Genomic DNA, 15,945 nt, shown 5'->3' on the forward strand with positions numbered 1-15,945 from the left:
AGCCAATGCCAGACACTATAGGGCGTCCTGGTGGCGGTAATCTATTTTTGTGTGTTTTTGGCAAAGTGTAGAAATAAGGGATTGTTGGTCCCCCTGCCGTGAGATAAGCCGCCTCATGAGCTGAGATATATTCATTCAACTCCGCCTCTCGTACCATTGTGGATATTCGTGCTTTCATATCAGCAGTTGGGTCTGTAATGAGAGGGGTATAGTTGGTCCTGTCATTTAGGAGAGTTAAGCAGACTTCGTCATAATCCTTGGAATCCTGGATGACAATTCCACCGCCCTTGTCGGCGGGTTTTATGACGATGTCTTTGTCATTTTTCAGGTTCTCAAGGGCTTTGTGTTCCGCCGCTGAAAAATTATTGAACCGTTTGGGGTTCTCAAGGGCTTCCAGATCTTTTGTTACCGCCTGTTCAAAGGTCGTGATTGCGGCTGGTATAGTATGCGGTGGTGGCATAAAAGTTGATTTAGGTCTGAATGTTGTGTCAAACTCCTGTTCGTGGGTTTCAGGCTGTTCTTTAGACTCAAAAAACGCCTTGAGTTTAAGTTTTCGGAAGAATTGTGCTAACTCGCAGTGGAGTCGAAATTTGTCCGGACGTGAAGTTGGGACAAATCCTAGGCCCCTCTCTAGGACTTTTGTTTCCTCTGGTGTGAGAATTTTCTTTGAGAGGTTCGTTACGAGACTTAGATTGCACTCGTGCTGGCTGTTGCTGTTCGACTGCGAGTGTGTTTCCCCACTGAGTCCTCGTCCTCCCAGGTCACTTGTGTGTTTCCTCTGCTCCGTCCCCGTCCCCGCCCGCCTCTCCCTAAAAAAGGCATAGGTGGATGGTTCTGAGGAAAAAGGGGTTGCATGTAGGGGTTCCAGTTCATCATCGGGAACTGGGGTTGTTGGTAAAACATGGGTGGGGGACCATTGTTTGGTTGTCCATAGTTCTGCCACCTTGGTTGTTGTGTAGGGTAATTAAATCTGCCCCTACCCCCTCTTCGTCCTCTTTGTTTTGGGCTCTGGTTGCTCGTGGAGCTCCCACTGGACGAGTGGCTATCTGAATCGTCAGATTTATTAGAATCCTTTTTTGGTATACTATAGTTAGGATCAGAGTAAGGGTATACAGTTTCAAATTTAAATTTTTTTAGGTCCTTTTGGAACTTTGTTAGTTTTGCTTGCATCAGGTTGTCTTTGTATTCTACAAGGTCTCTATTAATTTCATCCAACTTTTTTTTATATCCAGTGATTGTAGTTTTGAACTGGGCTTCTGTCTGTTGGATCTCGACTTGTAGGGTTTCTGATAGGCGTAGTGCTGTTTTAATGATCAGCACAAGCCAGTCTGTTGTGCAATGCCATGCAATCATGGCCCAATCCCGTCTAAAGGTGGCATCATTTAAGAATATTCTTGGAGCGTTGGTAACCAATAGCCCTTTTGGGGCCGAGTTAGAGGTGAGGTATTGTTTTAGAATTGTGCCATGTAAAATGGTTCTAATTCTATCACGTTTTAATTCCGTCAATTGTTCCCATTCTGCTGTGTGTGACACTGCTTGAGCTATTGCTGGATCTGCAAAGATGTTTGGGTCTGCCAGTAGTTCGTCTATCTCCTCCGTGGTGAAAGTTAAACCCAGGTTAGGCGTTGCCATTTTGGTTTCTATAGATACACGTTATTGTATCTATGAATATTTTGAAGGAATCAAAGGAAAGGGAAAGGTAGAAACTCTCACTGCTGTGTGCAGCTGAATATCGATCAACAAAGGGAGAGACAGGGTTCAAGGGCACTCTTGGTCCCCGATCAATAGATACAAAAACAAAGGAAGAGTGTCCGTCAGTAAGGCGTGAGTGTGATCGAGATAGCACGTGTAGATGTAAGGCCAGCTGTAGTTGGTCAGAAGGCTGGGCTAACTTTCAACTACAGCTGGCCTTACATCTACACGTGCTATCTCGATCACACTCACGCCTTACTTAAAATGTGGTCAGAGCTTCAGGGGGGGCTCCTCCGTTGGAGCGGAGGAGCGTTGCCTCACTTAAATTCGCCCACCAAATCCCGCGAGATGAAAAATGACATGGTAATCTATTACCATTTTATATTTAAACCCCTGTCTCGAACAGAGCTTTGGGGCGGTACGCTGCTAAGTGACAGCATCAGGGAGGAGGGAGGGCTGTCTATGCACTTTTCAAAGTGCGCATGCCCCTTTGGCCAGCCATCTTGCGACGACCAGCCAGACATGCGCAATTTAAAACCTCTAACCCAGCCGTTTTAAGACAGCTGGGTTAGAGTAAGTGCAGGCCTTAAAGACGCTGTGGAGCGCTGCATGAGGCTGCTCCCTCCAATTAGGGCGCAGCTCTCACAGAATGAGAGCAGTGCCAGGATTGGTTAAGCGACTAGCAGCATCCAGCTCCTTTGGGCGCCTGCGAAAGAAGCGCTCCAGAGCCGAGAACCTCATTTGGTAAGTCTTTTTAATATAATTTTGGGCACGTGTCTGCCCGCCCTCCACCCTGTGGTGTATACCATCCACCACTGCAGAGCTTAGAAATGTGGACAACTTTCAGTTCCATTGTTCAGAATTAGAACAAGACAGGCCTAGGCTTGAGCATGTAAAGGCTGTGAAGTATTGTTCTGAATAGACTGAGTGGAGCTGGACTTTGATTCAGCAAAGGAGAAGCGAACATGTATTGTGTGTGTAGCAAATTATGGTCAAAGCCACTTCAAGGTCAAAGCCTCTTCAAGGACATGCAAGCTAGAAGAATGGGCTTGGAATGGACCAGGATGTTGATACCAGCTTCTGAATCAGACCAATAAAAACACAAGATTTTAAATAAAAATAGAAGGAGGATTTGCGCATGCTCTTAGTACAGGTCCCAAAGAAGCGCTACACAATGCCCTGGAAGACACAAGCGGGACAGCACAAGAAGCTGAAATATTGAAGGACACTGGGGTGAACCTTCACCTACACAATAACTTATTGTGGTGAAAACCTCAAAGCACTGACGAAAACACACCAAATGCAGACTGACTGACCACAGGCTAGGAATAGAGACCAGCCAACACAGATCAAACCGCAGCCCCAGAGAGAACCGGGTCTGCCAAGAGCCTGTGGGTGAAGGAGACAGAGCGACACTGTGTCCTCTTCGGTCCTGTTTGTAAAGATACACAGGAGACTTTCTTCCCACACTCAGCATGGAAAAGCAGGTCTGTGCTAGTTGGACCTGGGAACTCAAACTGAGCAGCATGCTAGGAAGCCTCTTTTTTTGTGTTCAAGAATTTTATTAAAGTTTAAGAATAATTAAATACAATATAGAGTGATACAGTCAAAATTCATAGGTATAGTATTACAGTGTACAGTAAATATAAGAATGCCTGCAAGTAATAGAAAGATGAAAAATAAAATAAGAAATTGATCAGGGAAAAATCAATGGACTAAAGCAACCGTAACAGGTATCACTGAGATTGGGCATGTCTCGAATGGAGCGACCGCGTGTAAAACGTGGACTTTGGAGTGGCTTGAAAATTGAACCAAGCATTGCTGGGGAGACTACAATATGTGTTTGATTTCACGTTTACTTTGGCGGCTGCTGTCTGCCATGGCATCATCAAAGTACATTGAATTGTGTTGCATTTCCCCCTCCATCCTTGGCCTTTTAAAATACTCCCAAAGGAGCAAGGAAGGATGGAATGAAACAAGATGGAGGATATACAGCTATGTCATGTTATCAGCATGCGTTATAGCGCCTTCTATGGCACCGCAGCACTACCCTCATCTGGGCTCCCTTTTCGTGCAGCGCTGGTTTTTGCACCCAGCGCTCGTGTGTGGCTTCTGGTTGCGGGTGGCAGTGGAGATAGAAGAAGGGGGGGAGGGTCATAGGTCATGGTGGGTTCTTGTATTTCGCTATTGGACCTCCCTCCTCATCACCCGGCCCTAACTCCTTTAAGATTGTCCTGGGAAACAGGAGGAGGAGGACAGGGAGAGATGGAAAGGAGCCTGAGAATAGGAAAAGACTGGAACACGCTGCTGTGTGGTGTGTCCACTCACCCAGGGAGGGAGACTGTGGAATGTGGAGGAGGCTTCTGGGTGAGGCATGGGGGGAGGTGTAGGCAGGTATGAGAGTGACGTGATTGGGGGACGAGGGGGATATGCTTCACGCCGCCTGTGGCCGGTACTTCTCGTTTCCACAGCACGCCCTACACCGCATGTAGTATAACTTGGCAGTGCTTCCAGGCGGTTCCCCTCCCCGACGAGCGGCCTTGTACCGGCTGAATACCCAGGCCAGGAATGTTCCATCTTCCTGCACGGCTCGGCTCGGATGCTGTCAGAGAGAACAGGGCGCTGTCTGTGCTGGAATGTGCCTGTGCGCTTTCCCGGGAGCTCGTGTTTGTTTTAGAATGTCTGTGTTTGTAATGAAACGTGCGGCTGTTCAGGGGTGTGCGAGTGCCCACCTGAGGGGCGCGCGCAGGTGGCGAGGGGAGCCCAAGAGTGCATGAGTGGGCTCAGATATGCATGTATAGGGCAATGCGAAGTAAAGCAGAGGTAGGCGCACGTGTAGGATTGTGTGTGAGGTGTAACAGGTAGTATCAGCTAATGTGTAGGCACAAAAAAAGATTGGCGCGTGTGACCCTATAAGAGTGTGATTTGCTTCATTTCGGGAGTGCAGGATTCTCACATGTTCCGGATTGTGTCAATAGTCTATGTGAATGCTCACGTAAAAGTTTTGGAATATATGATTATTCAACGATTTCAAGTTCCACGCATGCCTTTACCACGCGAATTTTAGTTCGCATGTGTCTTTTGCACGCAGCATTTGACAACTCATGTTTTTACTCCGCAATCATAACGTTACGAAACATCTGACGTCCCATTTACATTTACATAATGATACTGATAGGCTACGAAAAAATTTATGATACTGATAGGCTACGAAAAGATCGATGTTTTAAACTATAATAAACAACAGATTCCCTTACATTTTTTTTTTCATAATGCGCTTAATTAATACCCTAATTTACAAAGGTTTGATTCTTATCTTACCCCTGTACGTCTTTCACCATCAGCCCTTTCTTCCACCGACCACGGAAACAAGTGTCAAAACACGTCTATCAAAACTGATAACGGACTTCTATTATGACGTGCTCTTTTCCTTCATCGTTTTGAGGCATTGTAGAGCGTTTTTTTTTTACGTTTTCTTCTTATTTATTTATTATTATCCGCTTGGGTTTTTTTTTGGGGGGGGGGAGACCCTCCCCCCAGCCCCCCCCCCCACCCAGCCCCCCAAAACCAGGAAGGAATACCACTCGCGTGGTAAAGACGGTCGTTGAAAGCTTACGCGTGGGAAAGACCTTTGCGTGGTGAGTGACGCGTGGTAAACGTTATGCGTGTTATTTGCTTCGTAGTAAATGATGTTTCCCAAAGTTTTGAAGCAGTGTGCGACCAGATGGATTTTTTTTCGCATTTTTATTTAGCGCAAGCTCGACCCGAAGGTATTTGAGGACGAGCACCACCAGTTGCATTACACAAGGGCACATTCATTTTTTTGTTTAATTTTTTAAGGCACGGGGACCTTTAAGTAAATTTCCCCAGAATCAAAGGATGATGAGCCGACTCCGGTTCTACAGTTTTACATCCGGCTGCTCTGGCTGTAAGATATATTTTTATATATATATTATTCAGACATTTTAAGTTGTCCCATGTCAGGATAAACATATTATCTCTCTGTCCTGTTTTGTCTTTTAACATGTATACCGGGACTTGTAGTTTTACATTAGCATTATTAAGGCCACAGAATGCAAACATTCATCTTAGCCTGGATAAATCTTCGCTTACCTAACTTGTGACAATTTTAAAGTGTGTGTTTTTTGTAGTCATAGATGTAACTTGAAATACATTGCCTGTTTTTCTCCTTTTCAGGCCTGGCTAGGCAGAGCAAAAGACGCACAGATGATGGACAGAATGCAGAGCAAATCAAACATTCACCCCAAGCCAAGAGATCTGGGTTAAATCCATCGTTCTTTAGCGCATTTCGCCAGAAAAAGACCCTCAAGTGTACCATTGTTGAGCAATGCGATACCAACCACTGTCGTAGGCTTTTACTGATCCGACGGTCCACTCGCAGAAACTTTGATCACTCAAGAGACTATGCAAGCTCATTCTTCTGAACAGGAAGATGTATGTGCACAAGTGCTCCAAGAGCAGATGCTGAACTTGGCTATTACAGTTAAGGAAAAGTGTAATGGTAACCTGGATTTCCGCATAGGTATTACCACTTTTAACCATATCCCACCCACTAGGCCCAGAAAACTTTGTGTATTTATTTGGATGAAGCAAAGCATTCCAAGTGTCTTAAAGCATCCAAAAGTTAGCAAGCGTATTGACTTAACAATACCGTCTTACTTCTTTTTGTAAAGAATAACACTTCGACATAATTTTAATGTTGGGAATACACGCGCTGCCTGTACTAGTTGTTCCACTGGACACCACCCTCCAAAAGTAAGCCTTGACTGTCCGACGTATGCCGTAGCCTGGAAGTCAAGATCTAGTGAGCCTTTTAGTGAGCTCACAGTATTACCTGGTTCTGGTTATCCAAGGACAACAGCAATGCATGTCACAAGGAATACGTAATTGCTCTTGAGTGGTACAGGCCCGAATGTTTTTGTGATTAGGCACAACTTGGGCCATTGACCGTGCCAGATGTTCATTCAGAAACCTCATTTTTAAAAATCTCAGCAAATTCATCTTCAGCAAAAGAGGTTTTGATTAATTTTCCCAGTCTAAAATTTATAAGGATTCTGAACTTAATTTCCCCTGTATTTCCTCTTCTCATCCCTCTTGGGCCAGAATTTTAGAAACCGGCTCGCAGAGAGGCAGAGAAACAAAGCTGTGGCTGCATTTTTCAGAAGGCGGGAAACCACGTGCCTGACCACGGACAAATGTGGAATTATGACTTGGCAGCAACTGCACTGAGCGTGGGTGGTGATGGTGCCATGATGTGCAGGGCGGTCTGAGACATGCGGATTGCAGGTTGACTTCCAGGAAGCACAAAATCCTTCCAGGATACATCTGTGTGCATTCAGTGTCAGCTAGCAGGCACTCAGCATAGTTTTCCTTTCACCAGCTCGTCTTTAGAATAATCACACTATTGTCCCACTAGGAGATGTATATGGCTCAGCATTCTGGTTCACTCGTTAATACACATGGATATAATTCTTTTATTTTACGGAGTTTTATATAGGGCGAACTTGACCCGAATCGGGTTTCAGAGCCCTTTACATAGCACCAGTTGCGTTACATGAGGACACATTCATATTTTTTGTTAGGCAGGGGGAGATTAAGTGATTTGCCCAGAATTACAGGATGTTCAGCGTCGTTGCCGAGACTCTAACCCAGTTCCCCAGATTCGAGGATGACCGTCCTAGTCATTAGGCCAACTCCTCTTCCTAACTTTCCTGACTTTTCGGGGCTAGGACATAGGAATTCATTTTGATTCCTCATTGTACGTTGGACTTGAGCCAATGTTAAAGCATTTAACTTGGTGTGCTGAGCAATACTGGGTCCTTCTCAATGCATTTATACAGCGCACAGCACTCCCCCGACAGAGATAATGCTCTTAACAAATTTTACTATCACCCAATAGAATTGCTACCAATTTTTTCAACTGTGGCAAGGTCAAAAGCTGGGATGACCCTGCCTGTGACCTCCTCCCGGGTCTCTATAGCAGGCACGAGTACTTCCATTAGGTAAGGCAATAACATCAGTAGACCGCCACCTGGTGGTGACACCAAATTATTGCAAAAAAAGCCACAAAAATGTCTTTCGTTTCTGTGGAGTGCTATAGAGGTATAAATGTTTTTGTGTGGGACAAGGGCATATGATATATTCTACAGTTCATTGGATTCTTGGTTCAAAAGCCACAGATCCATGTTTCGGGCCAGATGATCATGAGGCCCACTTCAGAACTACCAAGTATTTCACCAGTGATAATAGTATCACACAAGTGCATAAAAAACAAAACTTTCTCCTTCCACAGGAAACAAAATTAAAAAAACGTCTGACACAATAATCAGGGGCCGGAAGATGGGCCACAAGGCCCCATGATCTTGGCCATTAGCACAGGCAGGGGTCTTCAAGACAGACACTTGTTAACTCGTTGGCATTTAATGAGTGAATTGTGGCAAGGGTCTCAAAAAGTTGGAGGTGTTTTTTTCCTCTCTGGATATTCCGGAGGGATTAACACTCACAAAGGACAGGTTCATGGAAATAAAGAGAAAACTGAAGTGCAAGGTATTAGAGGAATGTCAAGTACATGTAAACAGTGCACTCTGAAGTGGGATTACAGGCCTGCTGGTAGGTAAGTGTCTGGTATTTGCAGATGATTCAGAGATCTGTCATAGGGTGGAAACTCTATAGCGAGTGCCAAAGAGAGGGGAGCTTGGGTTTAACACCACAGAGTGTCGAGATAAGTCTTGGAACCAGACGATCTTAAGCAGAAGTGCAGGGTGAAAAGTGACCAGTTATGGGTGGAATGTGACCAGTTGTGGTAGAGGGCACTCTGATTAGTGGAACTTCCTAAACCCAGGCCTCGTGCCTGGTGCAACAGGTAAGCAATGTAGAGATCGAAATATAGTGGTTGGAGAATAATCACCCTCGATTCTGTGCTTCCTAATTTTTTGTTTTATCTTTGCTTGATTTTTAAATTTGTGTAAAATGTATTTAGAAGTTTCCTCCTTCGAGTTAAGTGTTTAGTCTGAAGTGTAATGGTATTTTGTGGGCCTCGCTCTACTGATGTCTTGACAAATGAAGAGGCATCTGCACTGTTGAAGGGTTCATCTGGTGTAAAGAACACATACATTTCTATTCACCCAGTCCAGGTCCCCTCATGAGTGATGGTGGTTGAGTTTTGAGTTTCCTTGTGACATCATTGACTGACTAATGTAAATGTAAATGTAAATTGATACTTTTATAGCGCACTACTCACCCGCAAGGGTCTCAAGGCGCTTGTACGAATACCCCTGTGGAACCCATTCTGGCTTTCCCTGTGAGGCGTCCACTCCTGGGCACCCCCAAGGTGGAGGCCAGGCATCCTTAGCATTGTGGGGGCCGTTGTGGAGATTAAGCAAGCTATTGCCCAGAGTTGCAGAGTGGGAGTCCATGATTGGAGTAGGCACCGAGGCGAGAATGATCAGGTCCGTGGAATTTTGAGCCCAAGACCCGCTGAGGCGGGGAATTGAACCCTGGTCCCGGGCCAGACCTCTGCATCAGGGTCTGCCGCTCTAACCATTGAGATGTCCTATTAATCAGCGACAGGTGCTGCAAGCAGCAGAAGAAAAGGTTCTCAACATTTTAGCCATCACTGGTGAGGTCTGACCTGGGGGATTTTCTCCAGCTCTGGCCTCACATCACAATAATAAAAAAAAGGCCAGCAACAAAAATATTGCATGGTTCTACTGCTTAATTTGTACAGATACTTGCAGGTGATGGGCTCCCAAACTCCTTTCTTGGGACTGGGGATAACTTTTTATCATCAATCTTTGACCCTGCGCACAAGAGAGGGAGGTGGAAAAGGGAGAAACGAAGGGAAGGGAAGGACAGGGAAACAGTGGCAGAGAGAAAGAAGGGGTGAAAAAGATCCAACGAGTCAGACAAAGATGTGGCAAATATAGAGGGTGATGGAAGAAGTAGGCATGTGCTGGACTCGAGACGAGGCAGTTTTGTTATTCGCAACTCTGGCATTCAACAGCATTGTTGGCAGGAGTGTCTGAAACTAATTTGGCTCCTGCGTATATATTTTGACAAACTATGCACTTCACGGTTCAAACCGCAAGACCTAGAAGAGAGGTCTAACAATTTATTTATGGCGCCTCCCTCCATTACTGGATTGCAATCATTGAATCTCTCGCCCTGGCCATATGCAATAATTGTACCCCTGTCTTTCAGCAGAGCAGGGCAGTAAAAACAAGAACTGATGGAGCCATTTCCATTCTTAAAGGGCATATTACATCCTACATGGCTGCAATTTTCAGTAAAAGGGGCGGGTTGGAGCTAAGGATCATAAATAGTGACTGGAGACGTGAGCCATTGACGACTTTGGAATGCCCTGGCTCAGAAGCGGGCTCACTACAACTGAGTGCATAACGCTAGAGCTGGGGTCCATGTAGCGTCTGTTTGTGAATGGTAAATGGAGGCCAAGTGTCCCTAGCACACTTCTGTATCACCTAATTGTAAGTTTCTGCAAAGTGTAGGTTAGGAGTGTTTGGCTGGACTCAACAGTCACAAACACACAAAAATGTCACTTTAACCACACGTATTAATAGTCTATTGTGTTTTTAAGGGCGTTTGTTTTGGCAGACTTAGTTTGCAGTGAAACCATCAGGAAAAATGCCATTTCGGCTGATTATACATTAAGAGTCCCATGCTGCTCTCTGTAGGATGACTTTTGGTTTAAAGTCGTGCCGACTAAAGCCCGAACTTTGGGATTTAATAAGTTAACGTTTCTCCTCTTCTCATTGTCTGTACATCTAGACTAGGGACAGTCATTCAATCTCAGATGTCAGAACCCGTGCTTAGGTTTCTTTCTAGTAGTCATTTTTACAAAAATGTAAGAATCCACTTCCAGTGCAGAGTCAAATAGTGGGCAGATGGGGGAAAAACTCACCACGCGGAGTGGGACTCCCACTTTCCATTTTTATCAAGTGATTGCGGTGCGCGTATCATAACTCGTAGTTAAGCAAAATGATGTCCCTGAATCTGCTCCGATACATTATACCTGCAGACACATGCCTGTAGGGCTGAATTCTTTCCGTGTGGAATCATGCCCAGGGTTCCATATAATCAACCCAAGAGCCACCAGCAAACCTACAAATATCTAACCGCTGCTCAACAACCGAGCCTTAATTGTGTCCTCTTGGTAATCGTCCACCATCCACATCTGGCTGCTCTATGCAAGATTGCTATAAACCTGCAACCAATCCCCCATGAAGATGAAAGGCTGATGGCATTCTTCCCAGAAACCCTCCTGTTGCTCTTCAGACAGCCAACCATTTTATGTCAAACGACTATCAAAGGCAAAATTGATCGTCCTTGCAACAGAATGCAGAAAAAGTCCCAATAAACAAACAATGCGGAATGTGTGCATATGTTGAAGAATCAGACATAATCCACTTTAATCATCAATGAGGTTTTTTTACAAAACCACCAGCCAACCTGGTAGAAAACCTAGTAATCTGTTGGATCCATGAAATGCGTTACTCAGTCGCCGTGAGTTTGAAACAACAACATTATTTTGTGTTTTATATAGCGCTAGCTAGCCCCTAAGAGCGCTTTACATGTTATGTGATAACCTCTAAGAGTTGAAGAGACAAAAACGAGAAGAAACTTTTCTTTGACCATCTCTAGGACTTGTTGAGAAATACTTGGGTATAAATACTGCTACACCTAGTAGTCGGAGTTTTGTGGAATTACCTGGCTTCTGCAAATTTCTCCTGCACAATTTCCTCCAGATGTTACCTGGAGGAATATGTGCATGGAAAAGTGTGGGGATTTCTTCTGTAGCGAAACAGCATCCACACACTGGTCCCCATTCCGATGTCATTAATTCAGAACAGGGTGGAAAAATCTCCCAGTGGTAATTTCTCGAGCTGCAGTAGCAACATTACACCGGGGCGCTTTTACCCCAGGGTAATTCTGTGGAAATCATAATGTTGTTGTCAGGGAATATACCAAGAGTGTAACTCCAGTCCAACACAGAATTGGGCGTGTTTCCACCCTGTTTCAATCCAGAAACTAAATTTAAGACCCACCAGTTGAAGACATCAGCTCTGTTGCTACATCCAAGAGCTCCAACATTTTTAAGACTCTAGGCGCTGTGCGCTCACTACCTCAGGGGCACTGAGGTTTGGTATTAAATTGGCTATTTTACTGTACACTCTATTCACGTTACTTCCCCTCTCTCCCCATGAAGGCGATTTTGAATTATCCATCTCTACCTGTACGCTTCATCTATTTCAGTATGTCTCCTTGCTGTATGATAGCAACTTGCTTCTTTCTGTGGACAGCCTACCACAAACAACATTGAGATACACAAGAAGCGTGTTTATCAAAATGTAAAAGTAGCATTTAACCCTTTCCTGCTAACACAGAAAAGGCCAGAATGAAATATGCAAGGCCGCTCTCTGCAAAAGAGAGAAGAAGCTTTGTAATTTTCTGAGCTTTACCTCTTAACCTTTAAAACAGAACACTCCCTGTACTTTTTAAAGTTGCATGTTATAGCCAAGCATCCTTTCTACAACTCTTAAACTGCAGTGCATCCATATGGAACAAGGGGCTTGCGTCATTCCGAAATCATGCAAACTAAGTATACATTCGCTGGATTAACAGCATCCTCCTTTCAAAATCTTACTTTGTGGGTTTCCCCCCAAAAATCAACCAATGTAACAATTTTAACTGCGCTACCTATAAAACCATGTAACTATTTTAGAAATGTAGCAATATAGAATTACTAATTAACAATTGATCAATATTATGTAACACGTTTTAATAATGTAAAAATTGTAATTGTACTAATTTACACTGGAGATAAAGTGTGTAACCCTGTCATTATGCATGCTCCCCTGGAACTCTGAACAATCCTAAAGCCATCTGTGCTTCGATCAAACATACTTAATTTACTTTTTGCCTCTGTTTTTTTCGGGGCAATGTTTAATTTTTATGTATTTTTATTTGCAGGATAACATACATAACTTACATCAAATGCCTAAGAATGTACTTCAAGAGCATTTTTCCTCCTCTTTAGATAATTTAATAATATATACTTCCTTATCCCTTCCAGCTGTACCCTTCTACAAGAATGCTTTAGTGCGCAGTTGGTAGTTTAATGCACTATACATGAGTGCGTTCTAAATTGTGCACACTAGGTATATATTTGCAGAGTTCATGTAAAGATTTGGTACGTACTTTGCTCTTACATTCTATGTAATTTATATTTAGCTTCTATGTAAATTGTGAACATTTTCATTACAGATATTTTTTTGCAAGACTTTGAGAAAATTGTGACTTTTCCGATGATGAGCTCATATATTGCAGCATCCCTGTTGTCCATTTTTTAGATTTGGTCTTTAGGCAGCTTTAACTGTTTTGCCAAACTCATGTTGTTTTTTCTTCTTTTTAATATATTCATGCACACACTTCCTTCAGCCTCTTCATCCTTTGATCTGTTTAGGAGTGATTCACTTTTTGCTTCCACACTCCATAACATTCCGTGTGCGATATTGAGTCAGCTCACTTCATCCATTTGTTGTCTTGCAATCCGAGTGATGTCATTTTGCCTGATCACATGTGCACAGCTGCCCGAAAAGGAGCTTGCTGCAGTGAAGGGGCTGATGTGCCGACACTGGTCGGGGTGGAAAGGGTGCCCGCAGCTTTTTCAAAACATTTCTACAGTTATCTTTGCTTATTACGTATGTAAAAATTAAATTTAAAAAAATCATGCTTACCAAATCCAAACCTATCGCATTTGCCAGTGCTTGATGACCTAGAGTATAAATAGTAATCAGTAGATTAGAATACATCTGTTACGTACAATCAGGAGAGCCTTATCCTGAATCGATGCGCACTCGCGCGGGTGACGATCGATGTCCTGTGGTTTAAAGCACCTGAAGTTGGCTCTGATCCCACAAAGCTTGCGGAGTTTGTTTACGAGCTCGTTAAGGGAAACTCTGGCTGCCAATGAGGTGCATAAATACATACTATGATATCCCGTTGCTCATAGCTCACTATCACTTCGCTGCAAATGCAAATCCTGGCAAAAGAATTGTGGTTGCAATTTTTCTTGTCTTCTGCAACGAATGTTGCTCTTGCATCACTTATGACAGAAGGAACATTGCCAATAGTATTTGCTTGGGCTGTTGCTATGCATGCTGGCTTAGCTTGTAATCAATCTGGTAGCAGAATAAATATAATCAAGAAAGTACAACCTAATTCAGAAATATCAAGGATCCAAAAATGAATGTTTGTATGTGCACGTCTGTAATATATTGTGTAGAGCGTCAGTAACTACTGTGTAAGTTATGTAAGAGGTTGAGACCTCGAACATTGTGATGGTAGGTGATGGAGAGCCATGTGGAGAGGCGAACCCCCAACTCTTGCTAGCAGAGTTTGCAGGCTGTCCTTTAACACGACTGTCTGTAGACCCAATGGTGCATAGGGACTCCCCTTGATGGCCCTTGCTTTCTCCAAGACCTTTGGCAATTTGGAACTATATTGGACTCTATGCCACTCTCCCATTTTCCCAGTAGGCTGCAGACTAGGAACAGGATGGGATGCGTTGACCCCACATGACCCCATTGGAGTTACGGTCTCCTGTTTAGCCTAGGTGACGTTTTAGGAACCCCTCTATACATTTTGTTCAATGCCTCTTCCCAAGCCCTCTGCAAGGTCAGCAGTGCAAATGGATGTAATTTATTATATTGTATAGTATTGTAGCATTTGTACCACATTTTATCCGCAGACAGTGGGCCAATTCACGTCAAGTGGGTCGAGAAAGTGGCTACTCCATCCTCTGTGCTTGTTGTTAGCATGAACCTTGTGAGAAGGGGTTTGTTATCATGCTTTAAGTCGGATGTGCACGCCAAACATGTTGCAGTGAAACTGTACTTGCACTTAACCCCTCCCCTGCTGATGACGGAACCGCTCCGTCATCAGCTGCGGTGGCTCTGTGCTGATGACGGAGGGATCCGTCATGGCCCGGCCCCCACGCCTGCGCGGCGCGTTCTATTGAGCGGGGCGGGCCATGACGGAACCGCTCCGTCACAAGCACAGCTCAACCGCGGCTGGTGACGGAGCGGTTCTGTCACCAGCATGCGGCCGCCGCACGGCCGCTCCGCCCTGTTAGCGCTGCGGCGGAATAGCCGCCGCAGCGAAAAGGTTAAGCAAGGAGTGAGGTGTGTAAGAGTGATACAGTCAGATTCCTGCATATTTACCATCTTCGAATACGAGGTTACGTGGTTTCGTTTTGGGGAGTCCACTTGTTCTGAGCAATGGTGCTTCTGTCCCCTCAGGGAACTTTAATCTGAAAGGCTTATTTTCACTTGCTTTGCCCACATCAATGCTTTCAATGCTAATGTTTTCTTCTTTTGTTTTCTTTTCAGCCTGCCTCTTCCGGTATAATGCCCTGTCACTTGTATATCTTCTTTACTTGCTGCTTCTCCCATGGTTCCTTGGTCCAATTGAACGCAGCATTCAAGGTAAATATGTTTCTCTGGATTACTGTTAATCGAAAAATGAAACTGTTTTTTTTTAATGATATATTCTGGTCGGTTACAAAAATAACTTGAATAAATTGCCATTTTTTCACTTTGACCATTTTGTTATTTAACACTATCACCCTCCCTCATTCTGTGATTGAGGATTCATGTAGTTAAAAAATATCTCTAAATATAAAATGAAGACTCGGAAATGTAGTGTGGAAAAATGACTGCCAACGTACATATAGACTTGTATTTATCCCATGACCTACGTCTATGTATGCTAGGTCTGGCGCTGAAGTAGTAATTTAGGACGACTTGTGTTGAACTTAGAATTTAAATTTACAGATCAATATTTCCCATGATCTTTATTTTTGGTCATTACATCTTTTTGGTAACTTGCATTTGTGTGGTCTGTATTTCTAAATAGAGCTCTCATTCCATCAGGGTTCCTCCCCCTTTCCTATCAGCATTTCTGCATCATGTCTCTTCTTTCTTCCACCCTTTACTCCTCTTCCTCTGTTCACTCTTTCAGACCTTCATTTCTCTTTCCCTATTTGCCCATCACTTTCCCTTTGTATACCCTAAGCCCATTGCCGACCGTATTTTGCCACCTGCATTTTTTGCCTAAAAATGTAACATTGCATTCTGATACCCGGTCTCTTGTTTTGACTCTTTCTTTTCTTTATCACTTTTTATCTGCTTTGAACTTTGCATTCATTTTATTGGT

At 43.9% G+C, this 15,945-nt stretch overlaps 1 protein-coding gene across 2 annotated transcripts in view; it reads left to right on the forward strand.

The window, feature by feature from the left end:
• The window catches only part of PIEZO1 (piezo type mechanosensitive ion channel component 1 (Er blood group)), a 901,942-nt gene that overhangs the window by 267,194 nt on the left and 618,803 nt on the right, over positions 1-15,945 (forward strand). For both annotated transcript variants that reach the window (XM_086945809.1, XM_086945810.1), the window contains exon 2: positions 15,120-15,215. In XM_086945809.1, coding sequence (XP_086801935.1) covers positions 15,120-15,215 — 96 coding nt within the window. The remainder of the gene's footprint in view (positions 1-15,119; positions 15,216-15,945) is intronic.

Source organism: Lissotriton vulgaris, chromosome 12 (assembly GCF_964263255.1).
Source record: "Lissotriton vulgaris chromosome 12, aLisVul1.2, whole genome shotgun sequence".
In the NCBI taxonomy this organism is placed as follows: Eukaryota; Metazoa; Chordata; class Amphibia; order Caudata; family Salamandridae; genus Lissotriton; species Lissotriton vulgaris.